Below are 23,460 nucleotides of genomic sequence, written 5' to 3'. Positions count from 1 at the left end.
GTCTATTTATATTAGTAATCCCTCCAAAAGTTAAACATGGGAAGGAGACAACAGAATAGGCTGTCATTAGATTTTAGAAAGCTGCAATATGGCCGTAATATTATGACATACAATACACAATCAAATATGATGTAACTACTTAAAATAAAAAGATAAATAAATCTTGCGCTCATTATCTTAAATTATTTAATAACAAGCTCCCAACGGCCAGCATGGAAATATTGATACTTCTGGTCAGGTCTATGTGTTGAACTTGATGCAAACGTTGGATAAATCCAACACATGCTTCACTCAAAACGCACCGCAACTGCTGCAACACGCAATAAAGCTAGGGAAATGCAGAATTTGATTGGAAATGAATGGAACTTGCGGTGCAACACAACGCAATGATGCAGTTGGCGTGTCCAAGGTGTTACTTCCCATGAAGACAACGTCTCGATGGAATCTAATCACCAAAGCCTTTTCTGTAAGTCTCAGACTCTCCTGTAAATTCTATTATGCAATAAAACTTGTCATTCATCTTTCATTTAGTCTCTCCTGATTGAACTAAGCTTGAATTCCCATTATGCAGTGCACACACACTGGGTGTGCCAAATCTCACATTAAGGAATGAATAAGGAGAGAGCACTAACTTGACCAATACCACTAAACAGACAGCAATAGGGTACAACATAGCTCAGCCTCAAAGACTAACAAAGACCAGCCTGTAGCCTAACAATATGAAATCATATATACATATACAAAAGAAATCAGACATAAATACCTAGAAGAAATACCTACATAGAAGCCTTCAAGATGTACAGAAAAAAAGGGACTGGGGGCAATAAAAGGCTTCAATCTGTTAACCTACGAATAAATACAAGGCATAGAGTAGTAATTCAAGGTAAATCAAATAAAGTTTTTCTCCCCAATTCTGAATCCCAGTGTGACACAGAGCAAATCTAGGTCAAAATTATTAAATTGAAATCCATTCATTACTTTGGCCATTTGCTTGCTTTAAAGCACAAGGACTGCAAAATGAATGAGGTTTGTAGTTTTAGGGCAATTTCGTATGCCAGGCAAGATAAACCCATCCAAGAGAGGTAATGGAATTATTTTGAAAAGCAAATCAACCCCGATGCTATTTTGACTACAGCTACCTAATCACGATAATGCGGCTCCAATTCACTCCAGCTTAACTCAGGGATGTTATTACATATTACAACTGCTGACTCCCCTTCATGCTTCCACACTGGATTTCACACCAAGGCGTTTTATTTTAAAACGCATGACTCACGTACTGGGCGATGTCATGCTGGAGGGGTGAGTCAGGATTTGGAAATGAAACAGCTGTGGAAATGGGTGGGATAATCAGAAACACAAGTTAACACGCAGCAGAGATTTGAATAAAGGAATCTCACACAGGGTTTATTCATTCAATCATAACTGTTGTGCCAAGACAAGTTGGGCTATGAAGTTCAAATGTAACCAAAGTAGCGCAATATTTGTTACTATAATCATAAAAATATTAAAATGCGTGATCCGTACAGAACAGCAGCTTGTGTTGGTGGTAAAATCTATTAAAAATGCACCCTAATGTCCACATTTCTAAGACTATAATCACCAGACCAAGCTAGTAAAACAGCTGTTCAGCTTGGCTCTCTGTGCCATTAGTCTGCTTCTGTACCTCGAACTGCTGCAAACATTGAAGATTAAGTTACAGTTGTTTCCTATACTTTTTCAATAATCGATACACTGTCTAGAACAAGATCATGGGGTAAAAGTGGTGTATTGTGACAAAGCTAGTGTGTGTGTGTGTGTGTGTGTGTGTGTTTTGCAGGAACAACATGTGTTGAGGAGGAGGGGAAAGGGAGAGGCTTCCTTCCCTCCCTGGAAGTCACCAGGGAGGGAAGAAGTGAGCATAGGAAAGGGATAAAAGGGGGAGAAAGAGGAGGAGAGAGAGGGAGGAGGAGAAGAGAGAAAGGGAGGTAGAGGTGGAAAGGGAAGAGAGGAGAGAGAGAGAGCAGCAGATGGTTGACTGTAGAAGAAGAAGTGGAAAGGAAGGCGACAGGAGGGCAGAAAGGGAGAAAGGAGGAAGACGAAAGCAAGGGAATAAGAGGTGGAGGAGGAGAGGGGAAGAAAGGGCGTCACTGGGCATCAGCTGCAGTTTTAACACTCAGATCATTTCTTCCAACTCAGAAACATTCCCATCTTTCTCCAATACATATAGGTTGCAGAAAGTACAGCCTACCTCATAAAACTCATTGGGCCTTGCAGCCCAATAGACAGACAAAGAATCAACAGTAGATTGCAGCCTCACAAGTCTTTAAACATACAGTCAAAACTCTTTAACACCTCGGGTTATTAGGTTTACGCTAAAAATAATTCAATGAGAAACTGACAGTATCACTTTCTACTGCTTCAGTCCAGATTCTGCAAATTCAACATCACAACACATGGCTTTTCTGGCCAAGGATGGGAGGGAAGGGTCATTATGTAACCCATAACGCACCCAAACAACATTAAACATAGATCATTAGTATACTGTAGCTCAAGGTTCCTGTGTATGTTGGCTTGAGTGAGACACGAAACAGACGCATCCGTTTGGGTTTTACTTTGAATGTTGACAGCTCTATAAAATTCCATGTTTTTTTCATCCTGAGCCATTCGTCCCATGTTACACCTCCCTGCCTTGAAGCTTTGCCGCAATAAATATTAACAAACACGAGATATTAAAATTTTTTGGCTCACTGACAGGCCAAGCACTACAGATGGAGTGTAAAACCCGCCTCAAACACAGAACTATTGCATGTACGCCCACACACTCCTGTGCAGTTACTGGAAATATTACACCATTGCAGGCTGAAGGTGTGGAGTTTGTAACTTGTAGTCTTCTCTTCTGTTCTTTATTTTTCTTTAAGGTGTAATGCTTTATGCTGTTCTGTGGAGTTTAACTTTAAGAAAAAGACATAGGCCTAACAGCTCATGTCGTTAACATTTGAGGCATCCAAAAAAAAAAAGGTTATTGCTCAATTGTTTTCAACAGCCAACATAGTTGTAATCCAAACCATTTGGAATTTGTGAAGTTACACATCACCCGAATTTATGTAACCTCTAATGCTACTGGCTGTACGCCTACATAGACTTTGACCGGATAATGAAATTCATCTCAAAACCTAACTTTGACTTGTTGTTCATATAAAGCAGTGGTTCTTTGTCCTGGACCTCGGGAGTGCTGCTGGTTTTCTATCCTATAAGGTAGTTAACTGTGTTCACCTTGCATCCCAGGCACCAAGATGCAGTACGCTCTTACTGTAAAAACACACTGACCTGTCCACCACCTCAAACCCACCAGCAAGCAACAGTCAGATGCAGTTTATGCTTGTCAGTCTCAGTTGGTCAAGAAATCAGTGGGATTTCTTGAGCACCTGATGGCCAACATCAATATCCTTATCTCAGATTAGGATGTCAGGAATGAAAACCAGCAGGGTTCTGGGTCCGAGGGTCCGGGATTGAGAACCACTTATCTAAAGGATTCACTCATTATTGGAGTGCCAAGGCGTGGGAGTTGTATTAAGTAACCAACACAGAAGGAACAGCAAACCAGAGATTTATCTCACTGTGAGAGCTCCAGCATGTCTTTTACTTTAGTTGTCAGCAGAATGAAAGACAAACTTGTGACTTTGTTCTGCAACTGTCAACTCAAACCTCAAGCTAAGATGAAGCTATATCAACTTTCATGTGAAACCTTAATGAAGATGACGGACTAGGTTATGATGTTGTAGGTTAATAGGTTAGATACCAAATCACTCACACTGTATTGAGCTAGATAGGCTGAGGCCTCTGGTGCATCTCTCCATTTTGACTGTCTCTTCTAGAAAAACAACCCTGTTAAAAAATTAGGCTACTCTCCTCCAGTTGGTCTGTACCTGAGTCAATTTGGCTGCTAACTACATAAACTCAGATGAAACATTGTCGCCCATTAGCAACAATGCAGCCATCTAAACAACTATGTTACGTTATGCAACGTAGCAACGTAGCCTGCTTTTCACATTATTTCACTGGGTTTAAAACCAGACCGCAACATACCTACCGACAGATTTAGAAAGAAACAGACCCGCTACTCAGCCTGTATTAAGTACAATGATGCAAGAACATGTTGTAATTCACTTAGTAGGCTACTTTATCTAACTCGCCTTAAGTGAAGGCGCGAGCACGTCGTTTTTGATTTAGTGTGTGGAAGTTTCGATAAAGTATGTGCGACAATACTGAAGATTGAAAGCAAAAATTAACAGACTTCCTGAATAAAGATAGCGGAATGCGTGCGAGCGACGAGAGGGAGGGAGACAGACTGCACGCACATACACACACACATACACACACATACACACACACTCACCGCTCGCAGTCTGAGACACGGCGGAGACGGCTGTCTGACCCATATTCGGCTTCTCCGGCGGACCGGGCGGACCGGGTCCCCAAACCCACAATCACGCCCTGCTACTATCACCGCATAAGTCCTCTCCCCGCCCGCCGTATATCCTTACGTTCATTTCAGAAGTTCAGACCGTGATGGCTGAGTTGCTGGAAACTTGGTTCACTGGGTCTCTACTACGTAGTCACTTCCCCTCCCACCCCCAAAACCCTCCCTCCTCCCCTCCCTCCTCCTGCCAGCAGCTGAAGAATGCCTCTCATTCCTCTATGCAGATTAGAGGCGCTGCTGGGGTCAAAGGGTGGAGGGGTCTAGCACCTTCAGCCGCAGACTGGCTTACATTGGACAAAAAAAGAAGAAGAAAAAAAGAAAGTGGAGGGCTGACAGAGCGACTTAAAAAGGAGAGGCACACACACATGGTCACTGAGGGCAAAATAGACCTGATGAGACAGGATTTTGCAAAATAAATGAATCATAAAGTTTACAAAGGACACAAAATACTCAATCATATTAATAAAAATCAAAGAAATTTCAAGATATGTTATGGGAACTGTGTGATCTTTGTGTGTGTGTGTGTGTGTGTGTGTGTGTGTGGACCTGCACAAGTCTGGACAGAGTCCCACAAATAAGAACGGTGAGAGGGGACGATGGCTACTACGGTGAAAGCTGCGGTATGGTATGTCACGGCAAGGTAAGGTATAGTATGGTATATCTATATATATATGGTTAGACCGATATATATCAGGCCGATACTGGCCTTTTTTGAAAATCAGATATTGGTCAGTCGTATCTTCTACTGCCGAAACGATGGAGGTTCCTTCCTGACCACAGCTACATAAAAACAGTCTGTAAAACCTGCAATGAAGGTCTATTTTCTTTGCACATTGTATTTATTCATTTAATCCTTCAATTATGTTTTTTTGCAAATTAATTCTTCATTTAAAGGCCTAATGTATCCCAGCGTTTCCCCTACCATTGAGAGGGTGGGGTGTGCCACATTTCCTTTAAGAGCTGCTGATCCACCTAAAAGAATTTCATGGATTTCAGTGGAGAGTTTTAGGCCCCTTTAACACCTGGCATTAACATGTGTCTTCTATCCGGATTGTTTCCAGATATCTTTTAGGTTGGATTACATTTACACCTGGTGTTAACATGTGTCTCATGCATCCACACTGGGATCGGATTTCTCTTTCCCTCACCAGATTGTCATGTAGGCCTACGGCACTTCCTCTGGTAGCCTAATATTTACATCCTTTAAAACTGACACTAAATGCCTTGTCTTGCTTGTTCCCCATCCATGAGTGTCCTGACAATCCATTTTTGGTAGTATGTTACTGCCTGAGCGGCCTGCTGCCTGTTTGTTTTGCTTGTGCTTCCTAGTTGGACCTGTGCACAAAACTTAATTTTTCCGTCAACGTAGCTCTTATAAGTGGATTGAAGACGCATTGGCATTCACATTACTTTGGTACTGTGTGAGTCTCTGACCACTTCTGGAGGTGGTTTGGATGATCTGATCTTCAGCATGTATTGAGTGCATTTACACCTGGACTTCATGCGTTGCTATCACTATCCGATCTCAATCCGATCACCCATGATGCATGTTAATGCCAGGTGTGAAGGAGTCCTCAGTGTCACATGGTCTAAATGCTGTTTCAGAGGCTTTTCCAACATGCCAAAAATAAAAATCCGATTTTTTTTGGCATGAAAATGGTCAAATTTAAATTTATATTGGCACAAAATATTGGTCACTTCAGTCTAAAAGTATCCGTATCGGTGTTCAAAAACGCTTGCCAGTTGAACCACAGTATGGCACAATACATAAATGGATCCAGAGTCTGGATATTGTCTGATTTGCTGACGTGGGCAGAACTGTGGTTCCAAATGAGGGTCGTCCTGAAGGAGCAAGCTCTACTCTGAGCTGATTTCTTCTGAATAAGGGAGGTGATAAGGAGTCCTGCGTCCTGTCAGAAGACGCTTTGAGTGGCTTCAAGGGGAGGGAGGGGGGAAATCTGTAAGGTTTGTTGGCAAGACCATTTAATCCCTTGTTAGAGGGGCAAATAAACGATATCTGCTTGATATTAGCCATATGAGCTCACACCACTTCACACTAGAGATGGCTGACAAGGCTGCAGCCAAACCAAGCCAAGTGCTTCTGCCTCAGAATGAGTCTCAATATGTGTGTGTGTGTGTGTGTGTGTGTGAGAGAGAGAGAGAGAGAGAGAGAGAGAGAGAGAGAAAGAGAGAGAAGAGAGAGAGTTTTATCTGCTGTCACGGTCAACAGAGTGTTGGCTGAGACCCCACAGAGCCCAGTGTGACAGAGTTGAACGGTCAGACAACAGCCACACACACACACACACACACACACACACACACACACACACATACACACACACAGAGAGTGTGACAGTGCCAAATTCAACTTGCCTGGCCTGGAAAAGTGAAAAGTGATTTTCCATTTGGATCAAGACTGCCCCCTACTGTTAGCTCCAGAACTACAATTCACTGCTGTCTTGAGTTCAACTAGGAGACAAAAGAGGATTGGACAGTTTTGTCACTGTCTGGCCAATCTTGTTCATTCTTAGTGTGTGAAAACCCCATTTCTGACAACTGCTGTCCAGCTTTTTTCCATCTATAAAAAAGCTAAGTAATCTCAGAAACCACAAGCATCCCTTGCCTTTATTTAATCTGGCAAGTTAGACACAGCACATTCTTGCTATGTCTTGTTGCAATGGGAAGGAGAGTTATATAAATACACACATTCACACCTGCAGAGCTGCCAAGATAACCACAGTCTTATGGGAGTGGGGCCTCTGTCATTAGGGATTAAGATGGATAACTGAGACAGGAAGGAAGTCAGTGAAGTGGATGGGTGACCGGGATGAAGACAGGACAGGAGGATGGGAGTACTTAGGGAAGTTAACAGAGGAAAGTGACTGCGTTAGCATTGACGAGGCAGTAATCTCATTAACGTGATGTATCAGCTGCGCATATTCAATTTGCTGGAGGCTTCACGTGTGTAAAAGAGACAATGAGGACGATGGAAAACGCTGTTGTGACGGGATAGAGAGGAGGCAGCTGGCCTATACGCTCCTGCTTTACATCCTATTCTATATAAGCAAGATGACTAAGAACACATTTGTATTTACAGCAACAGCCTGAAGCAGCAAGGGGAGGGAGGGTTACACACATACACACACTCACACACACACACACACACACTCTTTAGGAGCTGCACACAACCACAGCACTGAACAGCTCCACTGGAGTAGTTTGGGTTTAAGTGTCCTGCTCTTTAACAGGAGCTGTTTTCATTGTCATATAAATAAACGTCTGTTTTGCTACTCCCTTTCCCTAAACCTATACCCAGTTCATGAAAGCGTTTACATTTGCTGGTCTAAACACCTGATGTCAGGTAGGTTTTTCCCGGGAAGTGATGTGTTTTGCATTTCCGGCAGCAGCAACAGAAATTTGTTTGGAATAAATATAAGAAGAGTTGCGTAGTTAGCATGAGCGGCGATAGCCACCATGGTTGAACAGACAAAGAAAAGAGCGCCACCTACAGAAACTCCTAAAGAATGTCTCCAAAATAAAAATTAAAAAGAAGGGACAAGGGACAAGATAGTACTTCTTGTTCACCTCTTCCACCCAGATTTTCTGAAGCAGTCAAGGGATTTGAACTGCCACAAACTCGCAGACCATTCAGCTCCAAACACTCAAATGTTGCTCTGCATTGATTCCTATGTAACTGACTTCCCATACAGCTGACCGATCAAACATAAGCAGGGAAAAGCTCCCTCCGGCTTTAGCTCAGATCAATCCCATGCTTTTAAATCTGTGCAAAGGAGACAAAGCCCCAGCAGAGACGTTTGGGAAAGGATCGTAAATCAAGAGGACACTGCTTCAGTAAGGAAAGGTGTATTTCAAGGTGACACTTTTGGGAAACCCAATCCTTGTTTGTCCCGTTTGATACTAAATAACAGAGATCAACTGAGAGAGAGTGACCTTTTCATTGACCGGAGCGGCAAAGGGGAAGACAGGGGAGGCGGAGGAGGAGAAGGGCCAGGAGAGAGGAAGGGAGTCATCAAATATTAAGCAGTAGCCTCAGCAGAACAAGGGGGTAATAATTGTTTAAGTGCTACTTTTCCGAGCCTTCCTCCCCTCCCCTTGACTTATTTATTAAACTAAGTTTCTGTCGGGGTAAAGTCTCCTAATGTGCTTGTAACCAAACTAGAGGGACTATGGATCAACAGTGTGTCTGTGTGTGTGTGTGTGTGTGTGTGTGTGTGTGTGTGTGTGTGTGAGTGTTCCTATTAATGCTAATGTGCCTGAAATGTTGATGCTTTTGTGCATTCGGGACTGTTAGATGAAATGTTTAATACCCAAATACCTTCAGAGTTCTTTTTTCCATGAATGTTGGAAAGTGGCAGGGATGGGAAGGGGTACAAGCACAATTCAGTATTTAGACTGTGTGGGAGACCCTTAGGTGCAAATGTTCTATTTTCTATACAGTCATGTGCACTTCCACACACTCCTTGCCTGCACGAATCCAAAAATATAAGATTGGTGCATGAGTATGCAGTTACACCGGTCATGTGGCTTTTTGTCCGTGTTGTGGAGAACCGCACTATTTCAGGATTCTGGAACCGGATATCTCTTTACAAAGTCCATGATTCAGACTACAAACTGTCATAACATTCAAGTGTGACTCAGCAATGAACAGGTTCTGTTATGCAAGCAAACCATGCTGAGCTGAGTAGAGCTGGGCTTAAATGGTCTGATTGCACATCCAATGTGATTCTTCATAGCACTGTATAACTTCATTAATCCAAACCTCAGTCTGTCAGATATTCATGAAGAGCAAAACACGCAATAATGTGAAAACATATATATTCTGCATCATTGTTGGAATTTAACTGTTGATGAATTCTACTAAATGCATTTAAATTACACATGCTCACAGCGTGCAGAGCATTTCAGAATGTGTGTTTCCTATCATTACTAGGTTTTGGTCTTGCATTTTAATATTTCAGTGCTACGAATCTTAAAGTATATTTTCACTCTGCAGAAGTACCTCATGCAGTTCCCAGAAGGTTTGAATGAATTAAAGTTCTAGCATTGCACACATTGTGTAGAGTGCCTTGGTGTTGTTGTGGTGTAGCCACCATATGAAAATGACTGAAGGACATTTACTGCTGACCTGTGTTGGTGAGACATTGTTTTGAGGATATGCTGCGATGCTTGTGGCTTTGGCCACATGTAACAATCTAAAATCAATAATTTAATATAGGAAGATTTAGTTCCTGCACATGCTCCCACTCCCCACAGGGAAAGGCAGACAGTATGGCCTAATCAAACCTTTATCCATCATCCTTCCTTTCATACATGTATTTGTCCCTCCCCTCCACCCTCTCTCCGTCCATCCATCCCTACTATTCTAACTACAAGGCGTATTAGCCTCATAAAATTAACTATACAGTCGTTTACTGCAGTGATACAGTAGTGGTTACTGTCACCTCTCTTCCTCTTCCCATATGCTAGCCAGCTTGCCTGAAACCTGATCTCCTGTTTGTTGTATTCTGTTTGGTACAGCCATTATAAGCAGCCATCATTGCTAAAATGTTGCCAGTATAAATCAATAGCTGACATCCTGCCAGCCAGAGAGCCAGAGAGCTGGAGAGAGGGAGAGAGAGAGAAGGAGAGAGAGATGGAGGAAAGATTGTAACAATAGTGTAGGGTCTTTAATAATAGCAACTGTATTAAGGGCATGGTAGCAGCAAAATATAAAAGCAATGTTAGATTACAGATACAATGTTTCATGAGGAAAAACTCAACATCACCATGTTTGTGAATGTGCGTGTTTGTTTTAGACTTGTGTGAGCCTGAGAAAGTGTAAGAGAGAGCGAGAGGACAGAGGAGGGAGAATAAACAAATGGCAGCCAGCATGCATTTCTACACCTTCATATTGTAGCTATATAAGGTCATATCTGCACAGATGTACTGCTGAAGCCCTGTCACTCAATCAAAACAGCTTTCCAAAGCATGTCAGTCTTGTTTGGTCGGATGTGTCATGCTGCTGTTAGTCAGGACATTATTGCTCCTGTGGAGATTCAACATGGGCATTTGTTTTAAAGCAGACTGCCAGCGCCACTGGTTTTTATGATGATGATGCTTACTTTGGCAAACATCCAGCTGTATCTCACTGACACAACGAGGTCTGTTTTACCCGAGTGGGAATCAAAGGGTCTTGGGCAGCAGCGCATCCTGGCTAGCCCTTCTCAATTCTGATGTATTTAGCTGACACACTTAACGGCAAGTTAACAAATAACTACTGTAAGCAAGTGCACATATCTTCCATCACCACCAAAACAAGTAGCATAATATCTTATGAATGTAAACAAATGATATAGATGTAACAGCAAAGATAAAAGAATAGACTTAAGATGATCAACTATTCATTACATCATTACATAAACATGAGGATATTTCTCTTTAAAGAAAAAAAAATGTGGCGAGTTGATGGATCCAGCTGTCAAACATGAAATATGCTTCTTTACCTGTGGCAAGTTTCACAGCAAATTAAATAGGTGTGTGTGTGTGTGTGTGAGAGAGAGAGAGAGAGAGAGAGAGAGAGAGAGAGAATAACAGAGAGAGAGATAGGTATGTTAGGTAGATAAAAAGTAGATAAATAGATGTCATCGGTCGCTATTAGTGTGGTAATCTGTCATGATAAATAGGCCAAAAGAAGTGTTTCCATTTCATCATAGACATAATTCATGAAAAAACTGCCGCAGCAGCACAGTGATTGTACAGGTGTTATTTGAGCAAGCCCCTCATAAAATGATGAATAGCTTTAGTTTATGATTATTGTATTTAAAGAGAATTGGTATTCTGACCACAGACTCCACTCTCACCGCTGTTCTCTACACACATCATTTGTAGCATAATTAAAGTTAAGAACAGCTATTTTCAGGATGCCCAGCTATTTTTCTTTTTAGATGGGGTCCTTGATCAAATGCATATCTAGTTGGGGTCCTTAGTTTGAAGATATTTGAGAACCCTGAAGACTGCAGGTCAGCAGATGTGCAACAAGCAGAATGTAAGATTCTGTCTGCATTAGACTGTAATGATGATAAATATGTCCAATGTCTCCAGATGACCCAGACTCTAGTGCACAGTGCTGAATCACTTTAGTCAAATGGCCATATGCAAATATGGACATTCAGTCTCATATACATAGTCACTCACACACACAGACACAGACACAGACAAACACACACACACACACACACACACACACACACACACACACACACACACATGCACATGTGCACACTCAGACACAGATGCTACTTTGCCTTGCAAAATGCTGTTTCAGGAACACACAACAACCATAATATTGCTTTATGTGGCTGCACACAAACACACGTATACACACACACACACACACACACACACATACTGGGAAGGTCATGGGAAAGGGTTAAAGCAAGTTTATTTCTGTAAAGCCTTTATGAATGGCTAATTATACCTAAGATAACAATGAAGAAAAGAACATAGGTGTGTATGCATGTATGTATGTATGCATGTATGTATGCACTGTATGTATGAATCCATCCATCCACCCATTTGATCCTTTCTAAATTTGATCCCAAACAGCTTCTTTGTCCTCCCATGTCTGAATCAGAACAGGAGTCATAAAGCGGTTTGTGGCCTTCTTTATTAACACACGCCAACTGGAGCTATATTGCCTATTAAACACAGTGACATGTTATGACAACGGCAGCAAACTAACCATAATTAAACTATATCAGATAACATGGGCCAAATATAGCATGACTGTCCGCCCGGGATCTAGCAGCACTCCTCCAGCTGAGTGTGACACCAACTTGGGAAGCGCAGAATGAACATAAGCCAGCGTACTATTGTCGTTTGGTCTGGTACACCCAAGATGGCTGCCGGCCAGGCCCACCTGGGAGTATCGGCCTGAAGAGTGGCTGCACAACACTACGCTCTACACGATGTCTATGGATAATAAAGATACTATATGATGTGTACTTTGTCTTAGTCATTTATCAGAATGCCATAATGCAGCTGTGGGCAGACTTACAAAACCAATAATTGCATTTCAAGTTAAGTAGGCAATCATTATTACTTCGAAACCATTGCCAACACACCTTTTAATAAAAGTGTAATCAGCAAAACTGGAGCTCTCAGCATCTCAGAAGCCTGGTAAACTGTTAGCAATATCAAATAGCCTGCATTAATGTTTCCATCTTATCAATACTGTTCTACACAACGGTATTGATAATTGCAATTGTTTGTATCTTCAAAACTTCATGTCTTGCCCCTTTAAATGATGTAAAACTGTATGTTGTTGTCATTGATGTATACTGCATATTTATGTTTAGATTATGAAACAAGCCAAATGAATACTAGACAAACCAGCTCCCGCTCTGCATTTCTCAGCCAGAGATCATCTTGACAAACAGCCAGCCAGCCAGCCAAGTCATGCCTCACCAGCAGTGAGAGGCTTTGCTCATACAAATTAGTTGTTGCAAACAGTCAAAGGCACTGATAGTAAGTCATTTACTCTATGATGTGCACAGACAAAGGCATTATAACACCAGTTTTATGTCTAAAGGTCTGTTTGGTTGACTGAATGGTCTTGACAAAGCTGACCCCAACCCAAACACTAACAGTGACAAAATTCCTCTATAATAAACACTGTCAGCAGCCGGGTTCATAGTTCAGCCAAGATCCAGACAATACAGGCAGAAGATTTATGATGTTTATATACATTTTACATTTAAAGCGCTCACCAGCTATATGCAGTACATGGACTGCATGCAAAAACAAGAGGAACGGGTGGTGGAAAGAATCTCACTGTCTCTGTCTCTGCCGTAGCTTCTGTTACACTAACACAGACACAGAAAAGTGAAAGAGACACTGAATAACATGGAGAGAGAGAGAGAGAGAGAGAGAGAGAGAGAGAGAGAGAAACACACACCGCTTATTGTAGAAGGGGAAACTCACCGGCATGTTCCATGACTTGACCCAGAGAATATTATCAGCAGTGTGAGTTGATCCTTCCCTTTTACCAATACTCTATCTCTCTACCTCCCTCTCTCCCTTCTCTCTCTCTCTCCTCTCTCTCCCCTCCCTTTCCCTCTCTGTCCCTTCTTCTCTCGCTGTCTACTTCCCTCCCTCGCTCTCCTTCATCACTCTCCCCTCCCTTCCTTTCTCTCCCTCCCTCTCAGTCTCTGTCTCTCTCTTCTGTCTGCTCCTCACTCGCCCCTCCTCCCTCCTGCCCGCCTTGCTCCAATAAAGAGCATTAAAAGTTAATGTTTGTTTCCATCTCAGTCCCTTGCCCTCCCTCCCGGTCTGTCTCTCATCCTCTGTTTCTCTCCATCTCCCTCCCTGTCCGTTTTTCCTCCCTCTCCGCTCACTCCAGTCTTCCTTCCTTTTCCCCATATCCTCTCTCTCTCTCTGTCTCTCTCTCTGTGTCTCTCTCTCCCTGCTGTGTTGAGGTCCCTTTGTGGCGTTCAGCTAGAGGAGAGGAGAGGAGAGGAGAGGAGAGGAGAGGAGAGGAGAGGAGAGGAGAGGAGTTGTTGATGGAAGAAGAAGTTGAGTGCCTTTTGGCCGGCTGCATCACATTAGGCAGAGGTGCGTGGATTTGTATCAGTGTTTTTACTTTTGCTTGTTTATCCAAATGCACTATTCTGCATCCAAATGACTATCGTGGTTGTTCATGTTCAGCAGAAAATAAGCAGACGTCAGTGCAACACCATCAATCCAGCACTAAATTAGATTGTTCACATGAACGTCTAATGCTGGTGTTGCACCGTGTTTTCACACAACTCGTTTGTATGCAGCTGAGTTTCATCGGAGTTGCACTGTGTATCACCACCTGCAATTAACTGAAAAGTTGTGCGCAACCTGGTTGCATCAAGCTGAAACTATTTGAACTTTTTGCAACTAGGTTCACGCAACAGCCAATCAAAATGCTGATAACATGTCACGTGACTGTCAACTGTGGGACAGTTATAGTACTACTACAGCCAGCTGATAGTGACAGCTGATAGTAACAAAAACAATGGACTGCATACAGCTTGTGACATTCATCCAAGAATAATAAATCACTGTCATCCAGTATTTTGAAGGTTTGTGGATTAACTTTACAATTAAATAATAAGTATTTTCTGTATAGTAAGCTAACCTGGCTGTGGACATTAGCTGGCATTAGCTTAACCTCTAACTGTGGACATAGCTTTGGTCATGTTAATATCATGCCACAGAGAAGAAAGAAGAGATTTAATATGCTGAATTACTTACTTTCTAACTTGATGATGAATAATGTGTAATAATGTGTGAATTGTGCTGTTGTAAAACAGGATTTCTCCTCTCTTTCAACTGTTTAAACAATTGAAGAGCGTGTTATTGCGTGTAATTTTGATTGCATTTGTATAATCGTATAACAGTAAATTCGTATAACAGTAAATTTGCATGAACCTCACGCAACTCGCAACTCACCAACGCATGCATGAATAGTTTCACCGCTGGCATAACAAGTACAGATTCTGTCCAGTCCCATGGAGCATTTGAAGCAACAACATACAGACCTACTAAAGATGAGTTCATTTGAATGTGATCTCAGCTCTGTGGCTCCCTAATTCATCAGATGCCTTATAGTCTCTTCTTTGAAGAATACAGTAATATTAGGCGACTTAGCTTGCTCATCAAGTTAGAAACTGAATCACAAACATAGCTTGTAGCATATTACATACATACATAGAAGCACTGCCTATAGAATACAGAGTATGTGTTGTCTTGCAGTCATCATAAGATTTATCTATATAGCTGTATCACCATACAATTCATCGCAGCAGTAATCAATTAAAAACCTAAAAGTATGTTATCCTTTTGTGTGATGTCATCAAAATTAATTTGCATCCAAGAACAGGAATATGGGAGTTTGGTGAATCGCAAAAACCTAGATGTGAGGATTCATAGATAAAGTTACATTTTCACAATAATACAAATTTTACTTTAACTGCTTGATGAAGAATAGACTTGATTTGTAAAAGATGTTTTATGTTTTTATGTTTTTTACCGCACCATGATTAAGTTTGCACACATTTATAAAGGAGTGAAATGTCTCACTGACTGACCTGACTTTGGCTCTTGAAGACCATGGCGCCATGGTAAAAACAATGGAGGTTGTAAAACAATAGGTCAAAAGCATAAAGACAGGAATATTAACAAAGCTAAATAAGTAAACAGTGAGATAGATACACACAGAAAGAGAGACACAAACAGACAAAGAAAGAAAACAGAGTACAAGAGGGACTGGGAGATGGAGGCAGACAGATGGACATTTTCTCTCTTTATCTTTCCTTCTTCCTCTCTGTCACACACACACACTCACACACACTTGAGCTCACAATCCCATGCGATCGCTCAAGTGTTGTGAAGAGCCACTCCATGACATAGTAAATATATCATCTGTATGCCAATGAAGGCTTGATGCTGGATGTGGCAGCACAGTGTAGCACCAGATGAATCATAATTGGTGGTCTGTGTTCTCTTCAAGGTGTTTCGCACACACATACACACTCACACACACACTGCTACATGTGTGTGTATCGAGCTGGGAGAGCACACACACACATGTTTGATTTTTAATATCCTGTTCTTTATCTAACCTATCTCATTTGGTAAATAAGTACAACATGTGACACGAATGAGTGAAGCAGCGCAGTGAATCTGAGACAATATCAGTGTGTGTGTGTGTGTGTGTGCGTGTGTGTGTGTGTGTGTGTGTGTGTGTGCGCAAGCCAATGTAAAGACAAGTAAACTGCAGAGCCAAACAGACATGATGACCACACAGCCATTAGGTTATTGACTACATAAGAGCAGCTACTCTTATCCCATACGGTATACAGTAATGCTCCTTTCTCCTTCCCTCCTTTCCTCTCCTCTCCTCCCCACTCCACTCCTTTCTTCTACTTACAGTAACTCTACTTGTGCTCCTTTTTTATTCCTTCTCATCCTCCCTCGTCTCAGCTCTCTCTTTTCCTTTCCCTTCCCATCCTCATGCCTGAAAGTGCAACGTGTTTTCTTTGTTGTCTTTCCCCACGAAGGTCTCTGTTTCTCTCTCTTTCTATCACTGTCGCTCACTTTAAAGTTATATTAAATTTCCATCGGAAGCCCCCGCTACACACACACACACACACACACACACACTTATGTACACATTTATCTAAGTACTATGTGTGAGCAGGATTATTAGAATCTGTGCAGTGTAATATAGCAACATCCTGCCCATTTGTTGCTGAAGTGTTTCAGCAAATATTAATAGAGTTAAAGGCTTATTCATTAACCACACAGAGTTACTGGTAGACAGATCGTTTTGGGTGGGAAGGGGAGGGAAACGGAGACAGGGAGACTTTGACATTTGATGCTCTCCAATGAAACAGCTCACAATAAAAGAGAAGAAAAACAACTGGCTCATCGGCTCCCACCCACACACACACACACACACACAGTAGAAACGACAACAGAACTGAGGACACCAAAAATTGGCAGTGCCAGTAGTTCACACAAGGTCAATTGATATTTAAAAATACACAGAGTCAAACCCTCTTTTCTCAACGTGCAGTGCGTATTGTGTTCTGCAGCCCCAAAACATTCAATGTGACAATATAATTGAAATAGAGAGATTTGGAGTTGAATCAAGATTCAACAAGATTCAGGATTTCATCAAGATTTTTATATTAATTTTTATGCATATGTGCTGCGGAAGAGATATTCCTTCACAATCACAATTACAATCACTTGTTGTTTGCCTACCAGGATAGCCTTGTGCTGTAATGGAATACTTGGAGACGGAAGATAGTATTAAGATTAGGGATATAATGAAAGAAAAATAGATAAGAGGCTGAAAATAAAATGACATTACAGTACATCATCGTTGATGAATATGTTTCATGATCCAAGGGTAAATAAAACAAGTAAACATTACGGGATCATTTCAAAATGTGTGATTATCAATCTGAAAATAAGGCTGTTTACTTTATTTTTCACTTAATTTAAATCTAAAAATCTAAATTTTCTTAAAGTTTCGGAGCAGTTAGGCTTGTAAATGGCAAACTAGATTCACAAATGTATTTTACACATCTCTGTTTTACTCCAGTGTTTAAAAACTAAACCAACCTTCCTCAAAATGCAAAACACATGTAGATATCTTCAATTCAAGATTTCACTATGTAAACAAAGGTTTCATGGGGTGACAACATGTGAACAGTTGACACCATACCGCAATTATGGCTTGGGCTCTAATTACTGCACAAAACCTTAACCATGGAACTTTTTGGATACACTAGTGGTTCCTCCAACAGCAACAAAGAGAAAAGGCGCAGAGTGTGGCTGAGGCTAGACTGTGTGTGGGCAGAGGAGGAGGAAGGGCTGCTCTGCACACTACAGTACATTTTAACAAGTAGTTATTGCAGTCTAAAAGGGTCTGTAATCAATGCTATTTCCAGGAGAGTAGCCACAAAGAGTAGAGCGCACCAGCAAGCTGACACTCCTCTCTTGTCCTCCTCTCTTCTTCAAGCCTTCCATCTGTCTTCCTCCTCCTCCTCCTTCTCCTTCATCATCCTGTCCTCGCACCCCATTTATACCTCCTCTCCTCCCTTATTTGTGTTTTCCTCATTTTCCCGCATTTTCCCCAATAGATTGTCTCCCTCTTTGGTTCTCTTCCCTCTCCTCCTTTTATCCCCTACTGATCTCTTTTGTGTTTCTCCCTCTCTATTTAATCGTTCCTGACCTTGCTCCTCTCCGCTTTTCTCCTCAGCTCTTTTCTCCTCCTCTGCTGTCTTTTCTCTCCTCCTCAGTTCTCTTCTTCCCTTTCTCTTCTCCTCTCTCCTCTGCTTCTCCTCTCACCTCTCTGGCTGTATAATTACGTGACTAATACAGTACCCATCAGGAGGACAGCATGCTATTTAGGACAGACAGAAAAGACGATCTAAACCTGCACATTATCCCAAACAGACTCTTTCTACAAACACATAAACACACGTGCATGCATACACACACGTGCAAACATGTATACGCATTGCACACATAGCTTTAGAAACTGCATATTATCACAAACAAACATGACTAATCTCTTACATCTTTATCTTACAAAATATCTGCTGGAGGAATAAAAAAATAGTGAACATGTCCATCTTTATTAAATCTCCATAAAACATATTAAGCTATGATTCACATGTTTTAATGTACCTTGTCACGGATGCTTCCAAAATGTTTCAATATTTTTGAAGTATTTTTGTTCTTCAAGTATGTCTGCACTTGTAGTTTAATATTACTGCATAAATTCTAATCAAGGACACAATTCATGCTTGCAACAAACTCACAGACGTCCATTATACACCAAATGCTATGGCAGTATTTGCATTTGTTTTGAGGATATTATGATAACATATTTTATTTGAACACGTTTAAGAGGAAATCTCCTCCTTTATAAATATAATTTTGTGTTTGAATTGCTGATACTTTGGTGGTATTTACATGGTGATGATTTGGGGGGAAATTCTTGCTATATTTAGGCTATGCAATGCTTTTAAAATCAACTTAACAATTCAAAATGTCATCTATAGTTTCTCAAATCTGCCTACTATGAGATCAAATGGATTGCATAAGGTGATATTTAATATCTTTTTCCTTTAATTACTAATGTATCATCCATGCATTGTGGTTGAAGGCCTCTGGTTGAGGGACACACCCCACCCACAGAGTTCAGTTAGTGGTGGGAAGTGGGTGAGATGTGATCGCTGTCACCAGTGGGCTCATTAGTGCAGATGCCGGCTTATTCAAAGGTCACGGTTTCATCTGTGAATTCTGTCAATAGTTTCAATTCAGCCTTCTGTTTTCAAAACTGACAGCATTCAAATTCACCTGTGCAACTTGGAAGCTGGAAGGAAATTCAATGAGATAAGAATGTTATATTCAGTTTAGATTATTTTGAAAAGAAAAATAAGGTATGTATGTGAAAAATTAAATTGAACAAAGATTGAAAATGCATTCAGATATCGCTGTTGTCATGTGAAAACCTTGTAAGTCAGGTCCAATTTGGGTGATGTTCATGTTTTCACTTCAACTGAAAGATTCCTTGCCCCTCTATGGGTTGAGAAAATTCTCCGACCTCTTGGGACCATGAAACCCTTTTGAAACTCATTGGATAAACTGAAAAACACATCAAGCTGAGCTCAAGGCTGTTTTTCTTAGTTCCTTAAAAGTTGACATTTTGGAGATAAAGGGTCTTTCACCCACACCCACGACGATATGCATTTGTTTCAAGATTAAAATCTTTAAGGGACTTTTCTGGCACTGTATTTCATAATTTCTTGCATTAACTGAGGCATTACTCTAACAAGTATTGATTAAATTAGACTAAATATTATAAATAGGATTCTTGGCAGGTTGGCTTAGGGGTTAGAACCAAATGACTAAGGTTCAAGCCCGTGTCAGCAAGCACCCGCCCTGCTGAAGTGTCCTTGAGCAACACATTGAGTCATTGTGAGTGAAAAGAGAATTTCTCTATGTGGATCAGTTAATGGCGGCACAGTGGCTCAGTTGAATAATTCCTGGCCACAGCCCTTTCTGTGTGTTTGTGTGTGTTTTCCTCCAGTGTATGAATGTGAGTGTCTGTCTCTCTGTGTCAGCCCCTTGATGGCCTGGCAACCTGTCCATGTGTCTCCCTGCCTTCTGCCCAGTGCATGCTGGGACAGGCTCCAGCCCCCCCCCCCCCCCCCCCCCCTGCGAACCCTGAGAAGGATTAAGTGGGCATGAAAAAAGAATGAATGAATGAAATGGGGAGTCTTGGTGCTTCTGAAACATTTATGATTCTTAGAGCTTGTAAAACATTTAGTCTAAACTGCAAGGACACAAAAAAGACTTGACTCAGGCATTAATTTGGGTAATATTCCCCCTAGGGGCATTTTTCCTCAGGCCAGGGGAATTTTCCCATCAGCGAGGCCAAGACGCCCCTTTTAGTCAAAAAACACTATAATTCACATCATGTTTTTCAGAGAGACACGCTGGGCATGTCTTTTGTAGTTTAGATACTAATCTCAAATCAAATATTTTATAACATTTGTGACATTTTCAAAGTCACACTGTTGGAAGGAAAATTCTTCATTTTCGCCGGTGCTACCCTACTCCAATCTCATTCTGTTCAATACCAGCTATCCTGAAATGCACAAGGACAATGACCTAGGTGTATAAAGATGGCAACCTTCTGTATTGATTTTATTTAATCCTCTTAGGCTGTCCCACTTTGCAATGTGAACCCTCTTCTGACTAAACTGGCAAGGGCAGATGTCAGTCCACATTTGGACGCTTTGGAAGATTTGCTCTGTGGGATGGCTGTGAAAAAAGTAATGTCATCAAATGTGTAAGCCCCCATCTTTATGCACATGGTCTCTGTACAGGAAGGTGGACTAGCTCCCTCTGGTGCTTGATTTACAAACTGTTCAGTTTACTGAACTACACAACAGAATAGAGTACTATAATACTACTAAAATACAACTAAAATAACCTGGAAGGGTTTCTTCAACTTTTTAAACCCAGAATCCAAAATTCTTGAATTAAGTCTTGACTGTGGAATCCAGCCTCATTAAAACCACCTCCTTCTCTTCTCATATGGAGGCCTGCTAAAGTAAGGCCCCTCTGGGTCCTAATCAATACTTTAAAAAAACAGCTTGGAGAAGCCAGGAAAGAGGTGATGTGAGGACACAGTGAACAAGAACACAGACATGAAGTTAGTCCAAGACCTCTTAATTTGTAGTGTGCATTTTTTTAGCCAAAGCCTGGCCTAAACCAAGGCAGTTTCAACCATGAACCCTCTCCAAATCCAACCTTGCAGTAAGCCAGAGTAATACTGAGCTGACATGACCAGCAGGCAGAAACACCTAGGGACATCTAACTTCCTAACTGGGCCACTCCACGATCATTTCCTGTCATTACAACTTGAACGTAAACACAGAAAACTTCCTGTTGCAAATAAAGGCGAACCGAGTGACGGCAAGCTGTCATCTAAGTGTTACAGTGTGCACCTCTGTGTTGATACGAGAAATTAATCAGGCTGCAGAACAAGGCAGCCCTTACAGAAAAGCAGCCAATGCAAAAGATTAACTCTTTCGTATGCTGTAGGCTTGCAGCATATCTAAAAGTAGGTGAGAGTGGTTTGGAGGGGCAGAGAGATGCAGACAAAGCTCTGGGCCAAGAGGCAGAAGCCATTTGAAGGAAGTGGTTTTAACCACTGAAACAGTGTAAGTATGAGCCTGTATGGTCTCAGCTGTCAGGGTTTAGATAGTGATGATAGTGTGACATTTAAGTGAGGTGATGAGGACACACAATTGGTTAACACTGTGACCAAGGTCTTAATAAATATGGTTTACATAGGCAGGTTTGTTCAGCAGCAAAATACAATGGACTATAGTCACAATGTTGACTGCCACTGTTAGTTTGCCTTTAACCTTTATCATAAAAAACAGTGTTTGATGGCAGTGCATGATGCAGAGAGAGGGTGGGGGGATAGGGAGAGAGAGAGAGAGAGAGAAAGAGAGAGAGAGAGAGAGAGAGAGAGAGAGAGAGAGAGAGAGAGAGAGAGAGAGAGAGAGTGTGTTTTCCTTTGCTTTGTTAAAGCAGAGCAGGAAGCCACTGCTGCATTCATATCTAAATGAGAGATCCTGTCTAGTTCGGGGCTGCTGATAATTCTCATGTAATACCAGAAATGTGCCATTTTATCTTAGAAAACAGTTTGTCTTACTAAGAAAAAAATACACGCATTTGGTCTTAGAAGCAGTTTGAGGATGTTTAATGTGATGATAATTGGATGAACATATTTTGCAGGAATTTAAATTTGATGTCAGCAGCTTACAACACGTCCAAGGAACTGACTTTTTTTGTGTGTGTGTGTTTTCCTAATCTAACCCATGTATAAATTCAATGATTCTATTTGACGGTTTGTTTTCCTAGCCTCATAATTAGGCTACATGACAGGATTTCTAATGTATCCGTTATTTGTATATTTGTTTATTTCGGTAAAGTGATGTTCACTGGCCTACCTGAGCGGGCGCCCCTCAGCCTGAACAAGACCCTGGCGCGGAAGCCGGAGGCGTCGCTGTGGGAGCGGAGCCTGGGAAGGGGCCACAGCGGAGGAAAGTGCCTCAGCTCCGGGTAAGAGTCCCCCTCTTCTGCCATCGTCGCATGCAGCCCTCAGTACAGCAGAAACCGTTTCAAAAAGCGGGTGTCGCAGGCCCGGGCTTACACTGACAGTGCCAGAGCCACAAGTAAGTAGAGGAGCATAAACTTATCATCATCATCATCATCATCATCATCATCATCAGGAGCCTGCTGCCCCGCCCCTCTTGCTTTTGTTTGCTCAGACTTTTTTTTTATTTTTTTGCAGTAGGCAGATGTTTCTGTGTGTAGGCCTGCAAACGCCCACTGCCTTGTTGATATATTACAAGACATATGTGTCTATGTTGAAATGTGATCTGACTTTCTAATCCAGGATTGTAAAAATCCGAATAACTAGCCTACTAACCCCGTTTTAAAACAAAAGTTAAGCGGCCGTGAAAAACAGGGTCGCCTAAACACCATCCTTAAAGTAAAACTCACTAATTGTGTGCCAAACAAATACCAAATTTTATTATTTTTGGTAATACTTTACATGAAGTGGTGCTTATAAGATATTAGAAGGCATCATAAGCACATCATAACGTAGGCTATATAGGCTAGTACTCAGAGCTTGATGCAGCTACAGGCTATTAAACACAATGTGCAAAAAATAGAGGGTTGAATATTTTATGGGGCAACGGTATATGGTTAATGGCATGATATTAAATTGAAGGCAATTTCGTGATGCTTGTTTAATGATTTTTATTCTGATGAAAAGTTTATCTCTGCCTTTGTAATGCATCACAATGCACTTTAAGGCAAGTGTTGCATACTGTGTATATACAGTATATACTATATAGGCC

At 41.4% G+C, this 23,460-nt stretch overlaps 1 protein-coding gene across 2 annotated transcripts in view; it reads right to left on the bottom strand.

Annotated features, from left to right (window-relative positions):
• phactr2 (phosphatase and actin regulator 2) overlaps positions 1 to 22,678 on the bottom strand; it is a 44,893-nt gene extending 22,215 nt beyond the window's left edge. The window contains exon 1 of one of the 2 annotated variants that reach the window (XM_078288792.1): positions 22,543 to 22,678. In XM_078288792.1, coding sequence (XP_078144918.1) covers positions 22,543 to 22,678 — 136 coding nt within the window. Of the gene's footprint in view, positions 1 to 4,378; positions 4,569 to 22,542 lie in introns of those variants that run through there. The other variant, XM_078288793.1, reaches the window with a different exon arrangement.
• Positions 22,679 to 23,460: the final 782 nt, after the last annotated feature.

Source organism: Centroberyx gerrardi, chromosome 15, assembly GCF_048128805.1.
Source record: "Centroberyx gerrardi isolate f3 chromosome 15, fCenGer3.hap1.cur.20231027, whole genome shotgun sequence".
NCBI lineage: Eukaryota > Metazoa > Chordata > Actinopteri > Beryciformes > Berycidae > Centroberyx > Centroberyx gerrardi.
This window is presented reverse-complemented; position numbering and strand designations above follow the sequence as displayed.